This window comes from Mauremys mutica, chromosome 14 (assembly GCF_020497125.1).
Source record: "Mauremys mutica isolate MM-2020 ecotype Southern chromosome 14, ASM2049712v1, whole genome shotgun sequence".
In the NCBI taxonomy this organism is placed as follows: Eukaryota; Metazoa; Chordata; order Testudines; family Geoemydidae; genus Mauremys; species Mauremys mutica.
In genome coordinates this window covers 36310370-36336662 of record NC_059085.1, presented here as the reverse complement: position 1 = coordinate 36336662, position 26293 = coordinate 36310370, and the positions used below count along the sequence as shown (strand labels likewise).

The following is a 26293-nucleotide window of genomic DNA, read 5'->3' as shown; positions in this document are numbered from 1 at the left end:
ACTTTAAACAAACAAACAAAAACCCTTGCAGCAGCAAGTCACAGAGCCCAAGTCTACCGACTCAGGTTCATGGGACTCACACTATGGCATGAAAAATGGTAGTATAGATATTCCCATTCAGGCTGGAGCCAGGCTCTGAGACCCACCCCCCCACTCCAGGATTCAGAGCCCAAGCAGGAATGTCTACAGCAGGGGTCGGCAACCTTTCAGAAGTGGTGTGCCGAGCCTTCATTTATTCACTCTAATTTAAGGTTTCGCATGCCAGTAATACATTTTAATGTTTTTAGAAGGCCTCTTTCTATAAATCTATAATATATAACTAAACTATTGTTGTATGTAAAGAAATAAGGTTTTTTAAATGTTTAAGAAGCTTCATTTAAAAATTAAATTAAAATGCAGAGCCCCCCGGACCAGTGGCCAGGACCCGGACAGCGTGAGTGCCACTGAATATCAGCTCAAGTGCCGCCTTCGGCACACGTGCCATAGGTTGCCTATCCCTGGTCTACACTGCTATTTTTAGTGCAAGTCTGAGTCTGTAGACCTGGCCTCAGACTCGCTGCCTTGGGTGTTTTTTTGCACTGCAGACAGCTGCCTCCCCAAGTGAGGGCAATGAGTAGAATCACCTGACAAGGGGGATAAAAAGAGAAGTCCTGGCAGTGGCAGAGAGTTTCCCTCTGAGTGTGAACTGGTTGCTGCAAGCATGGAAACAAAAGCCCAAGAGGGCTATAGGGGAGTCCAGGAGCAGGGCTGAAGATATAACGGTCTTTGATACTCTGGAAGCGAAGGGTTTTGGGGCTTTGACAGAGAGCCAAGTCACCTTTCTTGCAAAGCTGCCAAACTCTCTAGGCCAGTGGGAATCCACCTGTTCACAGGTTTACACTTTACACTTAAACCTCCTGACACCACTTTGGCAATGTAAAGTGGCCTTAGTGCAAACAAGGATCCAGCCCCATGAACTCACAGGCCCTACGAAAGCTGTGCTGAGCTCATTAGAAATGCCTTAGGTTAGTAGATAAGCAGTGTTTGGTAACACATCTTAATGCAGGTGTAAGTAAGCCATGTAGTATTTGAATTCGTCAATACTCCATGGGCCTGAATCTCCTCTGTCCTGCACCCTGAGCAGTAATTTACCTCAGGCAAAGTGGATGTAATATCAGCAAAGAATCCTGTGGCACCTTATAGACTAACAGACGTTTTGCAGCATGAGCTTTCGTGGGTGAATACCCACTTCTTCGGATGCAAGCAGTCTATGGATGTAATATGGCATCAAACCAACACTGTAGCATTTTACACCTACTTTGGTGGAGTCAGACTTCAACTAGTCTTAATCTAGCTCATCTTAAAAAAACCTGATATCAATAAATGATCTCTTGTGTTAAAGGCTGCACAAAACCATTAAAGCAACACCACCACATCCAATATCAACCGTCTTCAGCTAGGAAAACAAAGTTTTGCAGACACCAGTCCTGCAGAAGAATCCATTCCATCCACCTCACCTTGCAACAGTTAGGCCCCATACAAAACTGTATGCCCTCCCCATCCCCTGCCCCCATAACAGAGGCCAAACTGCAAAAAATCTAGATTTCACTTCCTGCCACTGAACTTCAGGGGGAGGGCAAGGATGTTTGGACTCTCAGTTGTGGTTTGAGCCCATCTGCACTTTTCAAGTATAAACATCTTCATTGAAACCAGACTCATCCTGCACAACCATTCATTTAGTGAGCTCATCTGCGAGAGACACAGACTGGCACATTTCTATGACAACCAAAAAAAAAAAAACTTGGCACAAGCTAAGCAGCTTTTTAGAGCCTTCCCATTGTTCCCGAGGCTGCTTTCACTTCCTCTTGTACCTACAGCTATCTCGAATGTATTGCCAAAAACATAATGCCTTCATGAAATGGACCCATTTCTTTCAGGATTAAAAATAAGATATTTATGTAAGGTTCTAATGTGGGGAGAGACGCTTTCAGATTGGGGGGGGGGAAACCTACTAACAGTAGCAGCTCCTATCTAATCTGACCCTGAATATCTCTCTCTCTCTCTCTCACACACACACACACACACACACACACACACACACACACGAAGAAGGAACAATCCAAAGACAAGGTCAGACAACCACAAAAGCTCGGAGAGTATTATTTCTCTAAAGCAGGATCTCTGCTAGGAAGGATTCCAAGAAGCCCCTTTTTCCAAAAGGAATCCAAATGGTTGATCTTGTGGGCAAGTGGGGGGGGGGGGGTGGAGGAGAGGAGAGAATCTGTGCATTAAAGGCAAAATGTACTGATTTCTGCCCTTTCAAAAAGTCCCCTTTTTAAAAATCCAGCCATTTCCCTGAAAAATTCTTCCGCTCCCCAGACCCAAATCTGATCATGCTTTCCTTGGCATTACACTAATAATAGTAGTGATAAGCACGGCTGGAACTAGGATCATTATTAGCACGGTAGAACTGGGATAAGATTCTGACCCTCTAGGCCTTGAGATTCTCTGGCTGTCTTCACTGCAAAAATAAAAAATAAAAGTGTGTGTTTACACCCGTATAGCTAACTAAATATAAAATCCTAGTGGAGACAAGACATAAGCAGAGTTTACCTCTAGTGAAATTACCAGATCTAGTCAAAGTCAACCTTCTACCTCTCACTGAGGCTACTTTACTAGTATCATGGAGGTAAAAACTAACCATGCCTTATCTCCCCTAGATAGCTATCTTGAGCAAAAAAACACACCCCTATTTTTTGCACTGAAGACACAGCCTCCATACATTCAACCAGTATTTCTTTTAATTAAAATACATCTGTTAAAAAAATACACACACTAAGGCGGTTCAGCGCTTGAAAAATAAAAGTTTGATTTCTGACATTCGCTGTAAACAAATGCAAAATCTACATTGTGCTTATGTTTATTATTACATCTTCTCAGGTCAATGACTGCCAGTCACCAAATTCACTAATTATAAGTAGTTAGGATTGTTAGTACTAGGGGTACAGACACCAACTCACTGATGTTGCAGAACGCATTCCCAGCAAAAGGAAAACATGCTATGAATAAAAGCAATGGAATGGGTGCACCAGCAGCCACATGGGCAAAGCTATAAAAGATGTTGTTTACTCCCATTCTCTCCCCCACTCAATTCCTCCACCCATTTTTAGACTTGGATACTCTGCTTGGAACTTCCTCTAATGCTCTCTGTGTTCACAGTAGCTGGGACCACAAGATCACAGTAATAATGAGACACTTGGACAGAGACAAGATTTTTTTTGTTTAAATCCTAGAAGTCTCCAGTGCCACATTTTCTGTCATGGTCAGTTTTTTCTACCCAGATCATTTAAAAGACTCTCCAATCACATGTGTACTGCACCCATCAACTCAAAGGTTTTCATCTTGACAGTGCTTTGACTTGATCTTTCCCTTCCAAGTCATTTTAGTTAATTTGCTTCATGCCTTCCCCGCCCCCCCAGGATTCAGAGGACTGGGACGCTGCCAAGCTGAGTGAGATATTCCCAAAGGCATAGATGAAGGAAAACTCAGTTATAAGTGGATCTAAAAGGTACCTTAAAAGGAAAAAAAAATTAGCCATCTTGCCACAGACTACGATATGCTGATACAGGCTGATGGTGAATAACAACTTACTCTAAGAGTTGTGCTATTGAAACCAATAGGACCACTCATGGAGTCAGCTGCTAAAGATAGAAAGAGATATCAGAATCTGGCCCTAAGATTTCAGTGATCCTCCCAATAAGCTCCAAATGGTAGATAAAGTCATAGCGGCAGGGGGAGACAGACTCCTTTATTCTGATCAGGTCAAAGTGGTCACAGAATGGACCACAGGCTACATAGGACAATCAGCTATTGCACAGATTTATACCCTGACGCTTACCCAACATGTAGGAAATCCTTTTCTAGCTAAACAATGAAATTCACAGTAACACAATGACACCTTTTTAAACAAGTAGCTATTACAGAGTAACCACTTCCCTGTGCAATGTTTCTAATGTAATAAAACTGCCACAAGGATAAAAAGTTCCAGTTGTGAACCTCAGGTTGGAATCGCTTTCCTAAAAGGTTATGTTATAAATTATGGCAAATGCCAAGGGACTCATTATGCCGTGGTTTTCATCTGGGTCTGCAAAGGGTGAGGCAGTCGGAGATGCAGACACTTAGAAAAACATTTTCAAAAAGCAGCGACTGCCTGTGGGTGTCCAACTTGAGACACCTTGGGCATGATTTCCAGAAGCACCAGGCACCCTCACCTCCAGCTGACGTCCAGGCGTGGTGGGGCTGCTGTGTTTGTTCTGTGCAGGATGCACTGAAACTACCCACTTACATATTCAGGATATACCACATTCTGCAGATTTGCGCCTGGTAGAAACACACTTCACCTCACACAGGCCAAGGAGCACTACATTACATTTACAGCTCTGGGCAGGGTTCCCTATACCTGGCCTTGCCTCACGGATGTAAAGGTATGCCACTTCATCTGAGAGCGATGTAATCCAGACAGACAGCAATCAGCTATAAACAGGAAGCATCCCTCCTCCTGCTGCTGCCTCCTTCTGCAGTGAAGTGCAAAGAGCTCACATCTGTACCCTCCAAAATATATTTCTTTATGCAGCTGCTTCTATAAATAACAGCTGACATACGGTGACAGGTTCATAGAGAACAGAGAAACTAGGTAACCTAGTCCCTGTATATATTCGTAAATTTCATCTTATCTTTATGAAAAGTGCCTCTGATCTCTATAAAAGGAAATAAAGCTTCCAATGTACTGATGAAGACGACATGTGACACGACATTAAGTAGTTAGTGCATCCCTTAAATTATTGCATTATATATGGAAGAGACTTCCAGGAAATTATCTGCAGCTACAAGAGTCCCTCTTCCCATTGCAGATCCCTAAGAATGACTCACCTCTCACACCGCATTTTAGCTTGCAGGCAGATAGTTAAGGACTGTTCTAAATGGATTTCTCTCCCTTGGAACCGGTTAGTTAGACTAGATTGGAAACAAATTTGAAACTATTGCCATGATTATCTTATTTTCTGCACAAGACCAGCCTCAGGCTTTAGAAAAACGATTTTCTTTCACCTCCCCACACTTTGCACTAACTAGCCATATGCTAAAGGAGATGACGCCCCTCCCCCACACAGAGAGCCACTGAAGAATTTGACAGGTTTCAGAGTAGCAGCCCTGTTAGTCTGTATCCGCAAAAAGAACAGGAGTACTTGTGGCACCTTAGAGACTAACAAATTTATTTGAGCATAAGCTTTCATGGGTTACAGCCCACTTCATCAGATGCATGCAGTGGAAAATACAGTAGGAAGACACACACACAACATGAAACAATGGATGTTACCATACACACACTAACGAGAGTGATCATTAAGGTGAGCTATTACCAGCAAGAGAGGGAAAAAAAACCTCTGTAGTGGTAATCAAAATGGTCCATTTGCAGCAGTTGACAAGAAGGTGTGAGGAACAGTGGGGAGTGGGGGAATAAACATGGGGAAATAGTTTTACTTTGTGTAATGACCCATCCAGTCCCAGTCTTTATTCAAGCCTAATTTAATGGTGTCCATTTTGCAAATTAATTCCAATTCAGCAGTCTCTCACTGGAATCTGTTTTTGAAGTTTTTTTGTTGTAATATTGCGACTTTTAGGTCTGTAATCGAGTGACCAGGGAGATTGAAGTGTTCTCTGACTGGATCACAAACTTTGTGACTTTGTCCTCACCCATAACTATTTCATATTTGGGGACAACGTATACCTTCAAATCAGCGGCACTGCTATGGGTACCCGCATGGCCCCACAGTATGCCAACATTTTTATGGCTGACTTAGAACACTTCCTCAGCTCTCGTCCCCTAAACGCCCCTGCTCTACTTGCGCTACATTGATGACATCATCATCTGGACGCATGGAAAAGAAGCCCTTGAGGAATTCCACCATGATTTCAACAATTTCCACCCCACCATCAACCTCCGCCTGGACCAGTCCACACAAGAGATCCACTTCCTGGACACTACAGTGCTAATAAGCGATGGTCACATAACCACCACCCTATACCGGAAACCAACTGACCGCTATACTTACCTACATGCCTCCAGCTTTCATCCAGACCACATCACAAGATCCATTGTCTACAACAAAGCTCTACGATACAATTGTATTTGCTCCAACCCCTCAGACAGAGACAAACACCTACAAGATCTTTATCAAGCATTCTTAGAACTACAATACCCACCTGCTGAAGTGAAGAAACAGATTGACAGAGCCAGAAGGGTACCCAGAAGTCACCTACTACAGGACAGACCCAACAAAGAAAGAACAGAACACCACTAGCCATCACCTTCAGCCCCCAACTAAAACCTCTCCAGTGCATCATCAAGGATCTACAACCTATCCTGAAGGACAATCCATCACTCTCACAAATCTTGGGACACAGGCCAGTCCTTGCTTACAGACAGCCCCCCAACCTGAAGCAAATACTCACCAGCAATCACAGAACACACAACAAAAACACTAACCCAGGAACCTATCCTTGCAACAAAGCCCGTTGCCAACTCTGTCCACATATCTATTCAGGGGACACCATCATAGGACCTAATCACATCAGCCACACTATCATAGGCTCATTCATCGGCACATCTACCAATGTGATATATGCCATCATGTGCTAGCAATATCCCTCTGCCATGTACATTGGCCAAACCAGACAGTCTCTACATAAAAGAATAAATGGACACAAATCAGACGTCAAGAATTATAACATTCAAAAACTGGTCGGAGAACACTTCAATCTCCCTGGTCACTCAATTACAGACCTAAAAGTCGCAATATTACAACACAAAAAACTTCAAAACCAGACTCCAATGAGAGACTGCTGAATTGGAATTAATTTGCAAAATGGACACCATTAAATCAGGCTTGAATAAAGACTGGGAGTGGATGGATCATTACACAAAGTAAAACTATTTCCCCATGTTTATTCCCCCACTCCCCACTGTTCCTCACACCTTCTTGTCAACTGCTGCAAATGGACCATTTTGATTACCACTACAGAGGTTTTTTTCTCTCCTTCTGCTAATAGCTCACCTTAACTGATCACTCTCATTAGAGTGTGTATGGTAACACCCATTGTTTCATGTTCTTTGTGTGTATATACATCTTCCTACTGTATTTTCCACTGCATGCATCCAATGAAACGGGCTGTAGTCCATGAAAGCTTATGCTCAAATAAATTTATTTGTCTCCAAGGTGCCACAAGTGCTCCTGTTCTTTTTAAAGAATCTGAGGCAGTCCAAGTGGAAGGTGAGAGGAAATCATAGCATTTCCCCCCAATCAGTTCTTCTGTTCTGCCTGTCCATATCTCATGGACTAGACACACACATCTTAAGACCAGAGAATCAACAAAATTACCCAGAAATTGCAGTGCCACGTGGGAGACTGAGTAAATTTCCTTCAGCCTGTGAGAGGCCCGCTCTTTATACAGTAGATTGCTGGGATAGCAGAGTAGCCACATAACTGACACTAAGCTTGGAAAAAGAGTGCTTTCTTCAGGACACCAAAAGCATCACCTTTACTTCCCTTTGCCACCTTAGGAGCCTGAGCAGTGAAAAGTCTCATGTTGCTCTCAAAGTGAGACCTATCCTATGGGGAAGCACCCGACTGCCTTAGAAGTCACCCCACAACCCAACCTCCCTTTCTACCAAGATCCCATGAAAAGAAGCAAAGTCCAAAGGACAACATGAACAATTTTCAAAACAAAACCATCCAACAGAGCAAAGCCACAGAACCATCTAGGCCCCATGTGTGTCATTCTAGGGAGCAATGTGATGTGAACTATTATGCTGATTAAGTACTACCTAATCAACAGTCTATTCACATCAGTACAGAGACATCGTCCCTGTCTACTGCAGTTCACATGCAGTGCTGTCCAACTGTATGAAGGTGGTTCTTTGTTTTGAGAATCCCTCCTCCCCACCACATAGGATCAGGCAGGCAGTCCTCAAGTGGTCAAATAAAGGTTGTAACCTGGGTCTTTATAGCTATTCCATGTTAATCTGCACACTAAGCATACATCCAGCTAATGCCCCATGTATAGATCACTAGGTTATTGACTGGTGTGGCTATTGGGGATGAAATGCACAAACTCCTGACTGCACAGTTAAAGTTTTGTGCACTTTCACTTATACATGCACATCTTTAAAAAAAAAAAAAAAAAGAGTCAGTCTTACCATAAACAAAGACTAATCACACACCTTGAAGAGAAACTCAGGTCACTGGGCCGAGGAACATACAGTAGCTAATATTGAATACATTTACGTTAGTGCTAACTGCAATGCAAACATGGCAAGAACTTTTCACAAACAAGTGCGGCAAAAACAGGAAGTGAATGGGAAAACTTCAGTGTTTGGAAACAGCACAGTGTTTGCGCAGTTTTTTCTTACAAAGGCAAGAACAGTCTGGCAATCTGAAAGCTGAGCACAGCAAGAGTCTCAGATCAGTAACAAGAGTCACGACACCAACTTACAAGGCCTCAGGTACAGATTGTACAGTCAGAAAAACGCACAGACAAGTTTATTTCCCTCACCTCTGCAGAGATAATTTGACAGGCAAAGAAAAAAACAGCCTTTACAAATTCCATTATTAAATCTAGACAATGCAATAAAAGACTGCATCTTTACAGAATCATAGAATATCAGGTTGGAAGGGACCTCAGGAGGTCATGTAGTCCAACCCACTGCTCAAAGCAGGACCAATCCCCAGACAGATATTTGCCCCAGATCCCTAAGTGGCCCTCTCAAGGATTGAACTCACAACCCTGGGTTTAGCAGAGCAACGCTCAAACCACTGAGCTATTCCTCCCCCTCTCCCAGCTTTCAAATGCTGGAGAAAAAATGGGTATGATAAATCAGAAACCATAAGAAAATATGGGCAACCCAGCAATTTAAATACAAAAAAGAATTAAAAATCGAGGCCAAAAGTTCATTAACAATGGAACACACACACAGATACAGGCCCCATCACACTGGGACTCACACCAGAAGGCCATATTTACACCATGGTAAGAACTTATGCTGTATTTAGGCCCCTACAAATCTTTTTACACAGATCAGTCGAAGGTTCTTGAATCACAAGAACACTTCGACCATCAACTCAAAGACCTCTATTTTCATATAAAGAGGGTGCTGACCTGATTTCTAACTGCCAGCCATTTTGTTTAATTTGCTTCATGCTGTATGATTATTAAAAAAAAAAAATCCATATAGCACCAGAAAACTGCATGGCAGAGTGGGCTGTCCTTGTGGGGCACAGATGAGGCAGGACCTGTTAGGAATGAATGCAAACACAGTCCGGATCCTCAGCTAGCGCATAACCGCTCACTGGAACAATATCAGTTTACACCAACTGAGAATCTGTCCTATAATCTTCATTTAGCCAGATGGGCACCAGCTAGGAGCTCAGTGTTTCTCCTCAGGCCTTCTGTCTCCAGTAGAGACCAGTTTATACATGGTCAAACCCCACCCACGTTGGTTGGCTTCACCATATTTAAAAATGTGTTAGCCTGAAAGAGTTCAAGCCTAGAAACTACTCTGATGGGAACATGAGGAATGGCTTGCCATAGATTAGACAAAACCACTTTGAGCAAGGCCAGAGATAAAAGGCATCCAGAGAAAGCAATTATTAATCAGGTGCCTAACAACATGCCAGTAGATAAAGGCGAGAATAAGGAGGCAGTCTCACCATTAGGGATTGCAGACAAACCCTGCGCTCTGAGACCGTAAGTATTATCACTCCTCTTACCTTCAACATTTAGTACAAAACTGTACATACAGCAAAGACTATTTCATTTGAATTTCAACTTGTTACTTTTCTGCAGTTGATGAAGCATGAAACAAATCACCCAAAATGCATTTTGTAACTCTAGCAAATGTGTTTCCCATCAAAATAGAGACTCTTTGGCTGCATCTGCATTTTCGTCTTCAGCAGAAGAGTTCTCTTCCAGCGGATGTTTTAAATTTTTCTCAATGGTCACATTATTTGGTTGGAAACCAGACATGTTCTTTGGTGCCAGGACTCTGCACAAACCATTTGCTCCTCTGGGAGAGGAGGAAAAGTCTGCATTGTATTTCTGGAAACCATGTTACTCTCTATTTCAATCATAACCTCCCCTCCCAAATCATAGTGAAAGATAAATTAGAGAACTTGAGAATGAGAGAACCCCGAAGAGTGGGACCGGGGGGTGAGGAGGAGAAGGAAAGAGGGAACAAACCAACAATAGAAAGATTAATACTTTTCAACTACAGAGCACCTTTCATCAAAACACCTCATTTCCACACACTGGGAGAGGAAATTTGCTGATGTATGTCATAATACAGCTCAAAGCAATATTATCCCAGAGCAGTTCATTAGTCATCCTTTGTTTACTCCTGAGAGAATTCAGAGCCAAAAAATTAAGAATTCTGCACCATAAAATGACAAATTCTGCATATTTTATCAAAACACCACAATATAATCACACCATTTTCAATTATTTTGGTAATGTATATCTATCAGCAAGTATGTCTGTAACAATACAGACAACGAAAAAGATTGAGGAAATGTTTTTTGACAAATAGATTCCTTATTAAGCATATTAACACAACTATATGGCTCCACAGCAAACGAGAAGGACAGAGGTTCGCACGCACACCCAGCCCTCCCTCCCTCCTGATCCAGACGGGAGGCAAAGCAGGCTAAGCCCAACAGGATTCAAGTGTGGAGGGGCTTCAGGTGTGGGGTGAGAGGGTTGTGTGTGGGGAAATTTGGGTTCGGGTGGCTCCGTTGGGGAGTTCCAAGTGCAAGGGGACTTTGGGAAGTGGCTGGGGAAGAAGGAAGAAGAGGAAGAAGGTGGCTGGGGCTCGGCAGGGATCTCAGCGGGGGGTCTGGGTGCTGGGAGAGTGGGGCTTGATGGGATGGGGGTCTGGGTGCAGGTGGCTGGGACTCAGCCAAGCAGGGGTCCTGGTGCTGGGATAGGTGATGCATGGGGGCTGTGCAGATCGGGGGACACCTCCCTATGCAGCAAGCCCTCGCCCACAGCTGGAAAACAATGGAGGCAGGAAGTGGGGTGGACGGGTACAGAGCTTCCTGCAGCCGGGATAGGTTCCTGGAGGTGGGTCTGACCCAACCCCAGCCCCAAAAGCAGCCCGTGCAGGGGAAGAGGCAGTCCCATTCCTCCACCCACAGCCCAGCCTGGACTAGCAGCTGGAGCTCGGCACATGGTAAGAGCCACTGTCCGGCATGTTCTCAACCCAGCCCCTCCTCAGCAATGTGCAAGAGGGACAGAGAGAGCCCAGGCCCCCCCCACCCCGAGACAGTGATTTACATAACCCCCGGCTGCTCTCAAAACCCAAACCAGATGCCCCACAACCTCGACCGTTACCCAGGAGGGGCGCATGAATCAATTTTTCTTTAGGCAAAGAATAAAATCTGTGGGGGACATTAATTCTGCACTTGCACAGTGTCGCAGAATTCCCCCAGGAGTAAATTTGTTACCATGCAACTGAAGTCTGGTTCTCTGAGTATAGGAGCTGTGAAAGAATGGGATAGAAGCACCTCTAACCTTCCCCTAAGTAAGCAGGTTACCATATTACTGACCCCTCTGCCTGAGCTAGCAGCTGATTAAGTGTTTCTGTAGGTTCCTACTATGGTGAATGGGAACAAAGAGAAATATGCCAAATTCCTCCCTTTTCGTTCTGTCAGGCCCACAAAACCTCCTCTCTTCTGCATTAGTCTGAGTTGAGATATTACTCTCTGTGAAGCCTTGCTACCTATTTGAAGGAGTCACTTTGTAGTGCCTGGTCAATCTGAACATTTCACTGATGAGTGGTCAACAAAAGCCACTAAACTCACTTAAAGGCCACTGAACAGTCTGCACCTGGAAACCATTTCTGATCCCCATGAACTTGGGTTGGTCTCAATTACAAGTTGGAAGCCTCCAAGTCCCATTCCTAATCCCCTGAGTCATCTAGCTCCCCCCAAATATCAGAATGTTTATGATAAACTACAAACACAATTGATGTCATACTTGGGGGGATTGCTAGAGAGTTTGGGGGCAGTTCCCCCCCCCTTTTCTTTTTCAGAGCCAAGATGTTGAGCAACTCAACTGTAGGTGGTAGAAAAATTCCACAGCTAGAACCGGAGCATCCGTGGAACCACTACATCCAAGGAAACAATTGAGTCACAATTCTCAGTCAGTGACATCAAATGCCCAGACCCAGCGCACTACAAGTCAATGCACAGAAAGCTTCCTTTGTACAGCAATGTACCTAAGTTGCCAAGAACCACCCCAATCAGAGGTTCCCGATGCTCAGCTGGTATATCTTTACATAGCCCCAATGAAGCTACATCAATTTACACCAGCTGAGGATCTGACTCTTAGCTGTATTATTTAAGAATCCACACAATCTTTTACATCTTGTATCCTGCCTTCTTACTTTTACATACAGCAAGAAGCAAGCACGACATTTTGAAACTCCTCTGTAAACATTCTTTCCAAGTCATTCCTAGGTTCAACACACCAACCTCTAACATTTGTGTTTTGCAAAAATGGTGCCCAGTACCCTGTTCCTGTAATAATGAAGCAAGATCTCCCTCATTAAATAGGAAAGTTGAAAAGGCTTAGTGTAGTCAAAGTGTCATTGACCTACTGTCTGGGTCTGGAATCAATCCTGAGAACCTCTGAAGCAAGAGTATATCGGTACATTGTCAGAATGAGCTATTAGAAGAAAATACACCATTATTTTAGGCAAGAAAACAGTAAATGCTCACAAAAATCATCAGAATTGTCTATCTGCACACACAATTACCTGATTTACATGTTCAATGGCAGTAACTATAAACACAAATTAGGCAAGCACTCTGCACATGCAATTGCCTGCCAAAACTCTGGCCCACAAAATGCACATATGATAAATAAAGCCACTGCATGCATACACTCTCTATATATGGGTGTGTATGACTGACTATACAATAAGTGTTTACAACAGAGAAAAAAATAATTCAAAAGTGCCTGTAGTTGTCAAATTTAGATTTTGTTAAGAGTTCATAAGAAAAATAAATGCAATCTTGGTATTCCTGAAATAAACAAACTAAATTTCAACTTTCTTCAGGTAATTGTTTCCCGAGTCATCTGTGACTTCTTAGTAAACAAAGTTTTACTAACACTAATTCACAGGAATTTTTTCATGGTTTTAAGATTTCAAAAGAAAAAACAATTTTATTGTGTTCTGATAATATCAACATCTCTGAAGTGCTAGAAACCCAGGCAGCAGAAACCTTTTATTGCCAACTGTTCAAAAATCCTGAGTTTGGCCCCAAAAATTCATGAGATTGGCTTAAACGTGATGAGTTTTAAAAAATAATATATTTGAGGTTATTTATCTGCCTTCTGGTTTCTTGGTTCATGTTTTTAAGATTTTCTCCACCACTACAAGAGCTAGGAACTTACTTTCCAGAGAATCTCATCAATCTCTCAATTCCAGCAGCTGGGCTTTAAGGAAAACATCACATCAAGAGACTCATGATCAAACTGCAAGATCTGGCAATACTGGAAGCTCTGGGCAAGGGCGTGAGAACCAGAAAGGGACCCTACCAGGCTAGTTTCATTGTCCAAGCTGATTGAAATGCAAAAAGCAAACAGCATTGGTGGAAAAACCAATAAGATGTTTAGGCTTGCCCCTAATGCAAAGGCACTGGGGAGAGGAGAGAATGTGGAGGGACTCTTCCCACTTTATGCATCCCATGCAAAGGCCAAACACCAGAGCAGTCCCTGAGCATGGAGGCTACTCCCACAGAGGAAGCAGGATCCTGGCCCTACCCCACTCATCTCACACTAGACAGAAAAAGGATGGCTGCAAGCTCAGAATGGAGCAGGCTATATCATCCTCCCATGCTCCAGGGAGCTGGGAGTTGCACACTTAGAGGCACAATCCATGCACGAGCGTCTCCTTGGGGCAGCATGACTGAATGTCACCATCAGGCCTTTAAAATGCTGTCAGGGCTGACAATGCACGAGCTCTAAAATGTAACGGGAGTGAAAATGGTGAGGACATGTTTTATACCCGTAAATGCATGGGCAAGTATAGATTTTAAATTGGCAGTATACTCAGAAGACATGACACAAAGAGAGACAGAGATGAAAGCAGCGGTGAGGCTGAAGCTGGCAGGATGCTTTCGGGAACTTTGAATAAGGAGGATGTGTTCGCAATACCACATTCTGACCCAGAGTCGTTTAGAGAAGCACCAGAACCCATTTCACTGAATCAGACAAGTTCAACAGATCAGCTCTTCTCTCTGCTTTATTCCTTCCCTCAAGACACAGCAAATCATGGCAAGGCTCATTGGGAGATTTTCCCCTTCCTCTTGCTCTCTCTGCCCCCAGGTTTTTATTCGCTTGGGTTTGAAAACGGATTAAAAAAAATCTCACTGCTTTGTAATTATGTTCATTACCTTCGTACCACAATCCAGTTTAACGAATATTACTACATTTCAACAAATCATGCATATGCCCCCAAGGTGCTGGCCCTGCTCCACTGGGCTCAGTGGTTCATGAAAAGGATCACTGCGGTCAGCACTGGCAGCGCGTAATACTCTGCAGGAACCTACAGGACAGAGACTGCGATTAGCCCCGGCGCAAGGGCAGTCGTTTCTTGTTTTCTTCCCAGCTTGCTACACGTGAGTAGGGCTAGCCACAACCCCGCCCACAATCTGTGCCCTGCCATTGGGCTGTATGCTCCAGCCATTTCATGCTAAATGTGTTTACAGATCGATTGTGTCAGGTTGGAAGGTTTCTGGTGAACCCCTCACTGATAAGATGGCCAGTTACCCAACGGAAGGCTGGAACCTCGCTGCTCAGCACTCTAGACCTCCGATCATCAAAGAGCAGGACTCAGGCTCTATCAGCACAGAGGTAGGTGAGCCTCACCAGTACTTGAAATCAGCCATGTCCACCAACCAGAAGAGGTTCCTGTGATGGAGTTCTGCCCATGAACATTTTAATGAATGTTTTTGGCTCTATCTGGGCATTGCACTTTATCAAGCTGCAGGCCATTCACACATGAACAATTCCCTCCCTTGCATTACTCTCTTAACGTCAGTGACACCAAGGATGAATTTGGCTATTTTCGGTTTGGATCTTATTCATTAGGATAGGTCACAGGCAGTCAATAGAAACGTTTCCGGTGTCCCAGATGACCCAGGGAGTCAACCCAAATCAGCAGATGCCTTATTTGGTTTCTCAGAGAGAAGAGCTCTCTTGAGTTGAGTTGCACTCTGATTCAGTTAGAAAAGTCTGATTAAAATAGCCTTTATGCCTCCTAGTTCTTGTACCTGGCTCTCCAGGCTCCAGCCTCTGTGCATAATTCCCCCGTTATTGGGAACTGTTCCATTCATTACATGCCAGTTTTAATACTGGAACATTCAAGGAGATGACTGTTCCCTTGCTGCATCAGAGTGCATGATTGCCAACTGCAAACATTCAAAAATTGAGAGCTGGCCTCAGTAAATCATGAGATTCATTTTAAAATGAATTTGGGGGAGGGATTATTTGGCATCCGGTTTTAGAGCCTTTAGGGCTCGTGTTTTCACACTTTTCTCCTCAACCCCAAGAGTCAAGAATTTACTAGTCATCGATATGTTCGGTTACAATAGGGGTTTTTGTTTTGTTTTGTTTTTTTAAAGACTGGTTCTCTCCCTCTTCCCCTCCGTTTCTTGACATCAGTCTATACACCACAAACCAATATCAATCTGGCCAAATCCCAGATACGCTATATTTAGTGAGTGTTTGTGTGTGCAGGTATGCTCTATACATATTACATGTATGTTTACATAACTCATCTACAGATATGCATACATGTGTTATAATGCATACAGAATTATACACTACGCACATATATAGATAATTACACCACATACATACACAGTAATGTTGCAACACTAACCAACAAGCCAAAATCTGGTTTCTCAACCATCACCAAGAAGTCTTTTCTTTCATTCTTTACCTGGAATAAAGAGTTATGCAGTCCTAAATGAGGTGTGCTTGTGAATGTGAAAAAATATAAGGGATTATGAGAGAAAGCATTTTATTGTATCACATATTTAGTGTCTGCTAGCATTCGCAGACTTCAAAATAGTAAACAGGTTGAATGTAGATTTTAAAAAAAAAAAATCTGTGAAATTAATGAGTTCCAGAATCATTCTTCACAGTTGCACTAAATCTGTTTGTCTTTTTCCTCCAGTAATTCTGTGTGAAATCCTGGCCCCATTTAAGTCAATGAGATTTTTGCCATTGATCTTACTGGGGCCAGGAGTTCTCTCTCTTCTTTACAGTCCAAACCTATAAACCAATATGGTCATAATGCCAACACAATGGCACACATCATCAGATAGCCTTTTAACTAAGCATAAGTATAATATTTAATAAATGTTCTACCAGGGGACCATATTCTGGACTAGATTAGATAACAGTTTTTTTCCATCACTAGCTGCAATATTCATATTAAAAAAGAAAGATGATCGCACAATCCCTTGAGGACCTTCTCCTCCGAGATGCTGAGAACCCTCAACTCCCACTGCAGAATCAGACTTCTATTCAGTACACAAGGCAACCTGCAAGCTTCCTCCTGGGACCTGTCATTATGTAATGGTTAGCACTGCATCTTTCCTCCAATGATAAATAAGATAAAACAAACAGAATAGAATTTATGAGTGCCTTTCTCGTGCCTGTCCATGAAAATGTAAAATGTACAAATGAGGATTTTTATACTACTGGTATTAAAAGAGTTCTCATCCTACTGAAAAAATATGGCTTCCGGTTGGGAATAATATTCAAGTTCTATGACAATACCATGGCAGTATTGGATACATAGATTCCCTAGAACAATGTCTGAAGGAGGTGAAACAACATTAAAGAAATAACCATATTAATTTTTTAAAACAAAGTTATGACTAAGATATTAATAAAAATGGCCTGTCATTTACAGCAGAACAACATCTAAAAAATCATTTACAGTCTGCAGGACAGCTGGATTTTTTTTCAATGCAGATGATATGTTATTAGTGAAATATAGAAGGACCAATACTTTGGGCATGATTTGCAAAAACCTCCACGTTACCAAAAGTTATGTACACATTCCAGAATTAATTTTTTTATGAGCCTGACGAAACTATTCTGATGGCTGATACAGGGCTTAATCATACTGTATGACTAAGAGAACACACCAACATATGCACGTATGGACAAACATATGCATTACACATTTATGTATAACAAAGAAGAGCATTAATTGGAAATATGAAATATTTTGACTTGCTGCTCTCAGATACATTATTACACAAGGAAAATTTAATACAATATTTCATTTTTATGGTGCACTAGAAAATTATTCTCTTAAATTTATTCCTGATTCCATATCTGTCCTGATTCAGGGGCCAAGCTTGCCTTACTTATGTTGGCAGAGTCCCATTGATATCAGTGGACTTACAGATTTTGGAACATGAGGAAGAGTTAGGCACTTTCTTACATAGGTGCTGGAACTAGGGGTGCTACAGCACGCCCTGGCTTGTGGCTTGAAGTGGTTTCCATCATATACAGGATTTACAGCTTGATTCAATGGCTCTCAGCACCCCCACTATACAAATTGTTCCAGCACCACTGCTTACTTGGCTTATTAAGTAACTGTTTATTTTTATTATTTTAATTAGAAATTGGGGAACCTGATGGTGTTTGGATTTCAGGAACCCTCTAAATGTGGTTCTGTTTTTAAGTGTATTGTGAAACTTTCAAGTTCTGCATAACATTTCCCCCTTGATCAAATTGTTTTCCAAGGGAAATTTAATGTTTAAAACCATATTTGTCTAACTAAATGAGAGCCTGTGCTCAAGAAAACAAAAATTCTTGCTTGATAGCAATTCTTTCCTTGATTTTAAGGCAACAGAGGAAAGAAAAGTTCAAAAAACATGCAACAGCACAATAGCTTCTATTTGGTCTTGAAAAATGAATTTAAATCTCTGTTCCCCCTTTCCTAATTTCAAGCAAATTTTCCTGTATCTACTTCATTTATTTTAGATCACATATAAACACCTATCTAAGCAGTGAATGTATATGCAATTCATCAGCTCCTTGGGTGACTATAACTTCCATTCTTCTTTTAAATATATTTCTTTACTTAAATATATTTCCCACACATAACAGCTCTGAATTCTCTTCAGGATTATTTCCAGTTTTGAATGGGATTGGTTATGTTCCATTATATCCAACCTGCCTGTAAAAGTGAAACTAAAAATAAGAAATGTACAAAAAGAGCTACTTTTTCCCCTCAAGGAACTGGATGTTAATGAGTAATTTCATGCTTGCAATTATGCCTTGTCTTCCCAGATGGAATTACTAGGAGTATGTCATACCACAATAGTGAAAATGAACTGCTTACTTCATCCTCCCCTTTTTTGCTGTATGCATGTATGATATTACATGTAAACTCCAGGGACTAAAAACCAATTGCACTCAGAGTAAAGTCTGCCAGCGAAGAAAGAAACCAAATGAAAGGGAAGAAGGGAAAAAAAGAAGACACACAAAAGGGGCAAAGTAGGGAACGAAAAGAGATTCTACATAAGTCGAGTTAAGACAGGCACCTGAAAACTATTGAAAATTTCATTTTCATCTTTGTACTCAAAATAGTTAATTCTCATTCTCCTCATAACAATTTAGAGAAAAGAGGTTAAATTGGATTTTATTATCATTGATTTTTTTTTTATTACAACCATTGCCACTAACCAAATAATCCCTACACAAAGGCAGACCCTATTTAAAAAAAAAAAAAAATCCCAGAAAGAATATTAGCAAATGCACTGTCAGTTGGAGTTTGATAAATGTTTATAAAGCAAACAAACATCATTCCTCCCATAGGGAGAACATCAGATTTGTCCCCAAGCAAGTTGTTATCTGGCAAATGAAGTTTGTAAATATTAAAATGTCCTATTGGGACATTTGGCATTGAAAGATAGAAAAAGAAAAAAAGAAAACTAGCTACAAAGCTGACCGATATTAAAACAAAAAGAAAAGAAAAAAAAATCCCTGCACAGCAGCAGCATAGCCTACACAGGATGTATGTGTATTCATGAAACTATGCCGTGTATAAAGCAAATCGTCTGAAGAGAAATGAGAAACAAAACAAACAATAGAAATAAAATACAGATCAGGCAAAATCCCAACATCTACAGGAAGGGCTTTGTCTATCCTACAGATGCTACAGCCGCACAGCTCCAGCACTGCAACTGTGCCACTGCAGCACCATAATATAGACACTTCCTACAGAGACAGAACTGTTTTTTCCATCGTGGTAGTTAATCCAGACCACCAAAAGGTTGTTTCATCCATCAGCCTAGGCAACACTACAATGGGAGTTAAGTCAACCTAACTACAGCACTCAAGGGTGCACATTTTTCACACCTCCCAAGAGGCGGATAGCTAAGTCAATTTAATTTCTCAGTGTAGACCAGGGTGAAGAGGGTCTCTCCACTGCAGAACAGAGCATGGTTTTCATGTCTCTATTTTGGTGCCCATGCCAACAATTTATCATAAAATTAATGTAAAGTGATTTCAATTTTTACTTTATACAGGTTAATTATAATTGAAGCATTTACCATTCACAGCATTGAAAAAAATATATATTGTGATTTTTGTAAAGGTTGTGAATTCTGTCACTAAAATAAGATGGCCTGAATATTTCTCTATTTCCCTGCTTAGTGGATTCTCCAAGGAAAGCTGTCTTCTCAGAGCCAGAATGCATATTTTCCTAATTAAACAATGGAAATAGTCACCTATCTTGACAAAACAACAGATCCTGGTTTATTATACACATTTCTACATGGAACAGTGTCTATCAGAGGTACAAACAACAGATGGACAATCCAGACGCAAAATAACCCAATGCCTGGGCTTGAGTTGGTTAGCAAATAAAAGTTTGTGGGGGTGGATTTCAGTCACATATGTCCCAGGCGATAACAAAGAGGATATCAAATGTCTGCGACTAACAAATATCTTATCCATACCATTTATGTGCAGACCTGGCTAGATCAAGCTTAAATATTTTAGCTGCCCCCACAACTTTTGCTTTCAAACACAGACTACAGTGAGGTTATTTCCTGGTTCAATTTTATTCCTCTTATGTAGGATGCGGTAAAAACTCATTGTGCCACAGGATTTGCACAGTGATGATGCAAAGATTAATTAGTGAATTTTTGTAGAGCACTTTGAACATGGAAAGCTGCAATTGTTAAAGTAAGCCTGTTTTCAGATGTGCTGAGTGCTCACAATGCTGCCTCCTTCAATGGAACCTACAGATGGTTCAGCAGCTCTGAAAAAAAAAGTCAAGTCTCTTCTATTTAAAAACCCAAGTCTGGATTTAAGTGCCTAATTTTAGGCACTCAGTATGTTTTCCAGTTCTACCTTATCTTGAAACCAGCAGTGATTTCTGTTTGAATTGTACACACCTGGCATTTTACAAAAATAAATTTAAATATCCAAGATCAAATGTCTAAAAACATGATTGAATACAGATCCACACATTCAGGCAACAAGTACATAATTATGGGGAATATTCTGCTCCCCTTGCTTGGCTGAGTAATCCTTTGGAAATCAATGAGGCTATCTGCATGTATACATAAGGCAAGCAGGACTCAGCCCTAAACATACTGTATTTATTTAGTGAACTGGCACTGAGAAATGATAATTTCAGGTGCAAGACCTAGCACAAATAAGCACCACTCAACAAAATGGAGCTCCCACAGAAAACAATGAGACCAGCAACATGAGACATTGGTGCATGGAATGACAGTGTGATTTAGTATATTTCTGTTAATTATGCAGCTTAAGGAGACAGGATGAGAGAAAACCAGGTATTAATTAGAGAATTAGCATAAACTGAATGGGAAATTCTTTCAGAAAGTACTATCCTAGTGTCTGAAATAGACTTAAAACCTTGCCAGAAAGAAAGAGGTAGTGTGCTCTCTTTGCACACATAAAAATACACCAGAGATTAATTTTTATTTTCTATTTTTTTTAATATATTAAGCACAAATACAATTGCCCATACCAATATCAGGTATTGCACCTCTTTTTTCCTTTTCAGAAGTATGGCCACTGCAAAGAAAATGCCTTTCGCAATTAGTATTCAACTTCCGCTCTGCCCCTCAGAGTATCCTCACAGAATGATGCAGAACCCAAACTTGTTCTATACTCATGTTTCCTTTGGGGGATTCTCCTTTAATGCTTCACTATTGCTTCTTTCCTACCGGTAGCTCAGTTTTCAGGGAGAGGTTAATATTCTTCTGGGCATGTGAACATCCTGGATAACTCAACAGAACAACAGAAGTTGGCACGGTGGCAGCATGTTAGGTTTGAAAAAGAACCACATCAGGCCCTTCGTGATGGGCAGATGGTCTACCTACAGATAGCGCCTGTGGATGATCCCGCTTGAGATACTCTGTGTGTCAGAATACTGTGTTAAAGAGACCTTGAACATTTACATGTGTGCTGCCCTCATATAAAGTTACATCCATGTATTTGAAGATTTATTTCAAACACACCACCGACTGAAGGAAACACATCCAAATAGACCACTGATGGGACACCCATATAAAGGCTAATTCACAGTCCCACGTTGTGAGTTTCCTATCAGGACAGAGTTAAGCCAATGTACCTGTTCTATTCTACAGAAAATCCACTGAGAAAAAGAAGTTATTTACACAAAAATCAAAAAGCCAGAATTAAACCACTATCTACCTAAAGTCTTATATGACTGTAAATACGTGTGTAAACTCATTAAATTTCATTGGTTCATACTGCTGCACCAAATCCCATTGGATCCTTTAAATGTATAGATACCGCATGTTTTATGTGTGTGTAATTTTTTATTATATGTATACACACATTCTCTCCATATTTTTAAGGAGACTATATATTGCTATATGTACCTTTTGTGTTGGTAATATTTGCTTACAACTTGGTTTTCTACATTGTCCTCAATGAAGGAGAGAAAATCCTAAAGGAGACTACCATATTTCATTCCACCTTGTCAGTGTCTGGATAGGATAGGATTAGTGACCACCAAAAATCAGAACCAACAACAAGGCCCAGACCAAGACAGCATATTCACAGTCCATATTAAAAGTATCTGGTTTCAAAATTAAAAGCATCCTGTCTCCCTCCTCCCTACCTCCAACCTTGCCAAAACCTCAAATGCCATCTGCAGATTTTAGTTTAGATATTGTTAAAATATCCTAATTTCAAATCACTGTCACATTACCTGGGGACAAAACCATAAAAACATCACAGAGAATAAAAAGGAGATTTGCCTTCAAAACGCAATAAAATTACAAATTAGCAAACACTATTTATAGTTGCAAAAAAAAAAATCCCCAACAACAGGGTTTTGGACATTGGGGTTCATTCACACATGTGCACACACGCACACACACACACACACACACACACACACAGAGGGATAGGGAGGAACAGATTAATTTTTCATTTTCCAGTCCTGTGCAAAGAGAATATTTATTTTCCATCCGTTACCATGTGTACTTACTTTTCTTTTTACTTTTTTAGTTCAATGAGATTTGCTTTAGTAACTTTTTTTTCCATGTTATCATAGAACAAAATTATGAATGTAGGAACTGGGGTTTAAAAAAAAAATTAAGGTAGACATCGCAAGATTCAGACTTGCCTGGTATATTGCTTTCAGAAACGCAATCCTGGTTATACATTACACACATTCGGGCAATTGATTTTAAAAGCCTAACATAGGTAGCACCAAGCGCCCTGCAGTAGGCAGGCTTTTGTAGATTTCCTAACCATCCCCGAGATGTAACTTAACAACATTGATTTTCTAGTAGACTGTAGGTGGACATAAAATTGAGCTGCCTGCGTTGACGAAGAGGCATATTCAACATTCATCTGACAACAGGGCTGTCTTGTGTTACCGAGCAAACAGAGCCAAGGCATTAAAAGCAGCAGCAGCGGGGAGCTAGCTCCGCGTTGCAGGACAGGAGTGCGCCCTGCTCTTTGCGGAAGACATGGAGCATGGGTACTTACTGTAGCTGAGGCTAAGCTGTTATCTGCCAGGGTTACATGATGAGGCTCCCACCTCCTCAAAAACTTGGAGGTGAGGATCTTGCTCAAAAATGTCCGGGGGTGTCTGATGACACAAACCTGGATGTCCCCCTCTTGCAGCAGTTTATACCTCATGCCGTTGCAGTGCAGGAGGGGTCGCCTGCAGCGCGCAGCCCCCATTTTACTCCCCTCAGTAGCAGACATTTCACCCAGCAGCGGCTTGCTCTCCTCGATCTGTCGGTGATCGCTGCCCCCACCCGAGCTGCCGGTAAAATCCATAGCAGCTTTGGCTTCTTGCTGAACGTCAGCCACCTTAAAACAAGGGTTTAAAAAATAATAATAATAAAAAGCCCCCCCTCCAAAAAAGCCCCGCCGGGGGGGGGAGGAGGAGGACCTGTCCGAGAGGCTGGGGGGAGGGAACGAACCGCCCCCCGAAAGGGAAGAAAGCAATTGTCAAAAATTCCTCGTCTCAACTACAACCGGCGCGTCTCCGCCCTCGTGTCAGCGCCGTCCCGGCTCCCTCCGGCGGGCTTCACCGGGCCAGCTCCATGCGGCGGCGGGGCGCAGGGGCAGGGGCAGAGCCGGGCGCGGGCGCGGGGGACGGGGCAGCTGGCCGCGCGCGCGGAGCGGGGCGGAGGGGAGCCCGCCCGGTGCGGGAGCCGGGCGAGCGCGGGTCTCTGCCCCGGACCCCCCGGGGCTGCGCGGGTGCGGGGTGCGCGTGCAGCCGGCGCGGAGCGTGGGCATGTGGCTGCGGCGGCCGGAGAGGCGCGGAGTGGCTCCGCCGACAGATTGTTGCAGCAGCAGCAGCCGCAGCGGCAGCCACTCAGGGCGGGCTCTGATTGGTCCCCTCGGGGTCATGTGCGGGGCCCCCTCTGACGTCAATGGCCGCCGCAGATTGCGGTGCCGTGCGCTGCCTGCTGAAGGCGGCCGGGGTGCAAAGGACGGGCGGGGGCACGTGCCAAGCGGCGGCGGCGGCGGGGGGCAGGGAGCGCGAGCGCTGCTCCCCCCTCAGAGCGGAGCCCCGGCGGGGGGTGCTGGCTGCGGAGCGCGGGGGGGGATAACGAGCGGCCCCTTGCCGGGAAAGGGGGGGGGGGGCGAGCTCGGGGGAGGCTTTGTGGCGGGGGGAGCACAGAGGGAGAGAGGGTGTGGGGGGCAGGGGAGAGGGATGGGGCAGGGGGAAAATCATACTGGGGGAAGCAGTGGTTGGGGCAGGGGGTCAGAGTGTGGGAGGGAGGGGTTGGGGCAGGGGTGAGAGGGATGGGGGATTGGGGGTGGGAGGGGCTGGGGCAGGGGGGAGCATAGAGAGAGAGGGATTTGGGGTTGGGGCAGGGGAGAGGGAGGGGTTGGGGCAGGGGGATCAGAGTGGGGGAGGGAGGGATGGGGGATTGGGGGTGGGAGGGGTTGGGACGGGGGAGCATAGGGAGAGAGGGATTTGGGGTTGGGCAGGGGAGAGGGATGGGAGGGAAGGGTTGGGGCAGGGGGATCAGAGTGGGGGAGGGAGTGGTTGAGGCAGGGGTGAGAGGGATGGGGGATCAGGGGTGAGAGGGGTTGGGGCAGGGGAGAGCACAGAGGGAGAGACGGATGGGGAATCGGGGTGGGGGGAGTTGGAGGAGGTGGCATTGGAGGAGCAGGGAGCAAGGGAGGGTTGGTCCCAGAAGAGGCAGGGAGGAGGGGGAGGTTAGCATGAAGCTGGGGGGCTGTGCAGCCAGAGTAGCCCTAACAACTCCCCTCCCCCTCATGCCAGGCCACCTGTATAGCCACCCTTCAGCCACTGGCACTACCTTGCAACATAAGCCCTGCTGGGTCTCCCTCTTTGGGACAAGTTTGCTGGCCCTTTGTGGGAGACCCTGGCCCCCTCTCCTGAGGGAGGGCTTGCCTCTGTCTGTTTCAGGTAACATACTGGACAAAAGTAAGTCTGTCCATTCCTCTCTCTTCCCCCCCCCCCCCTTAAATCACCCTTTCAAACAGCACCAGCGCAACACTCCTGTCAAGGCCCTGGGAGATCAGAACCTGAGATAGATACTTGGCCCCCACTATGAATGGGCAAGAACGAAGCTGGAGCTGCACAGGGTGAATTTTGAGGTTCCTGGCTTTTGTGTCACCTTGTGTTGCAACCAGCACAGAAAATAGTACAGGAAGCCCGTAACAGGCTGGTTGCGGTCACTGCCGTAGTGAGTCTGCTTAGTGGTGTTCTTCCTCCGGTCTCAGGAAAGTTCTGGGAACTGAAACATCACCCAAAGTACAAGACATGTCAGCTGGCGGAGCATTGAGTCCAGATCTCAACAAGATGGCGCCTAGATGCTACGGTGATCAGCATTCTAAAAATATCTCAACGACAGAGGGGTAGACGGATGCTTAAATAATAAATAACCCCTCCTAAGCCCCATTTTTTTCCAGCAGACATACAGCTTCAGAAGCAGCTGTCAAATGGCTGTTAACAATAGGCTTGAGAAAGCCACTCTGGAAAAAAGAGGAACTCTCCAGACCGTCTTCCCTCTCTTTAAACCAACCTACTTTGAGAGCAAGAGATACTAAGGTGAACTCCCCCTTGCTTCCTCTCACCCTGTGCTTAGAGACTGTTCAGGCTCATAGTAAGAGACAGCCCCTGCACTAAGTGCTTGCAATCTAAACAGACCAGACAGACAAAGCTCAGAGGAGGCAGAGGGTATGTCTATGCTGCAATTAGACTCCCGCAGCTGACCCGTGCCAGCTGACTTGAACTCTTGGGGCTCAGGCTGTGGGGTTGTTTAATTGCAGTGTAGATGTTCCGGTGTGGGCTGCAGCCCAAGCCGTGGGACCCTCCCACCTTGCAGGGTCCTACAGCCCAGGCTCCAGTCCAAGCCCAGACATCTACACTACAATTAAAAAGCCCCACAACCTGAGCCCAAGTCAGCTTATCCAAGGTCACACAGTAGGTCAGTGCCAGAAACAGAACTCAGGTCTCCTGGTTCAATACTCTGTCTACTAGGCCACATTGCCGATTTCCAGTGCTGTCAAACCTGCACTTCAGAAATCACTAAAATTCACTTTAAAATTAAAAAAAAAATTGCTTAATGAAAGAAGTAGTGGCCATGAAAACAAGGATAGCCCCACCCCATCCAGCCTAATTAAGATGGCCTAAATACATTCCTCTTTTGCAGATACA

At 43.6% G+C, this 26293-nt stretch overlaps 1 protein-coding gene across 8 annotated transcripts in view; it reads right to left on the bottom strand.

Annotated features, from left to right (window-relative positions):
* The window catches only part of LOC123349171 (c-Maf inducing protein), a 198746-nt gene that overhangs the window by 162276 nt on the left and 10177 nt on the right, over positions 1–26293 (bottom strand). For 2 of the 8 annotated variants that reach the window (XM_044986998.1, XM_044987002.1), the window contains exon 1: positions 23131–23921. The exons of 1 other annotated variant lie outside the window; for it this stretch is intronic. In XM_044986998.1, the coding sequence (XP_044842933.1) occupies positions 23131–23427 (297 nt within the window). In that variant the 5' untranslated portion in view covers positions 23428–23921. Of the gene's footprint in view, positions 1–23130; positions 23922–26293 lie in introns of those variants that run through there. 5 more of the 8 variants (XM_044987000.1, XM_044987003.1, XM_044987001.1 and 2 more) reach the window with 3 other exon arrangements.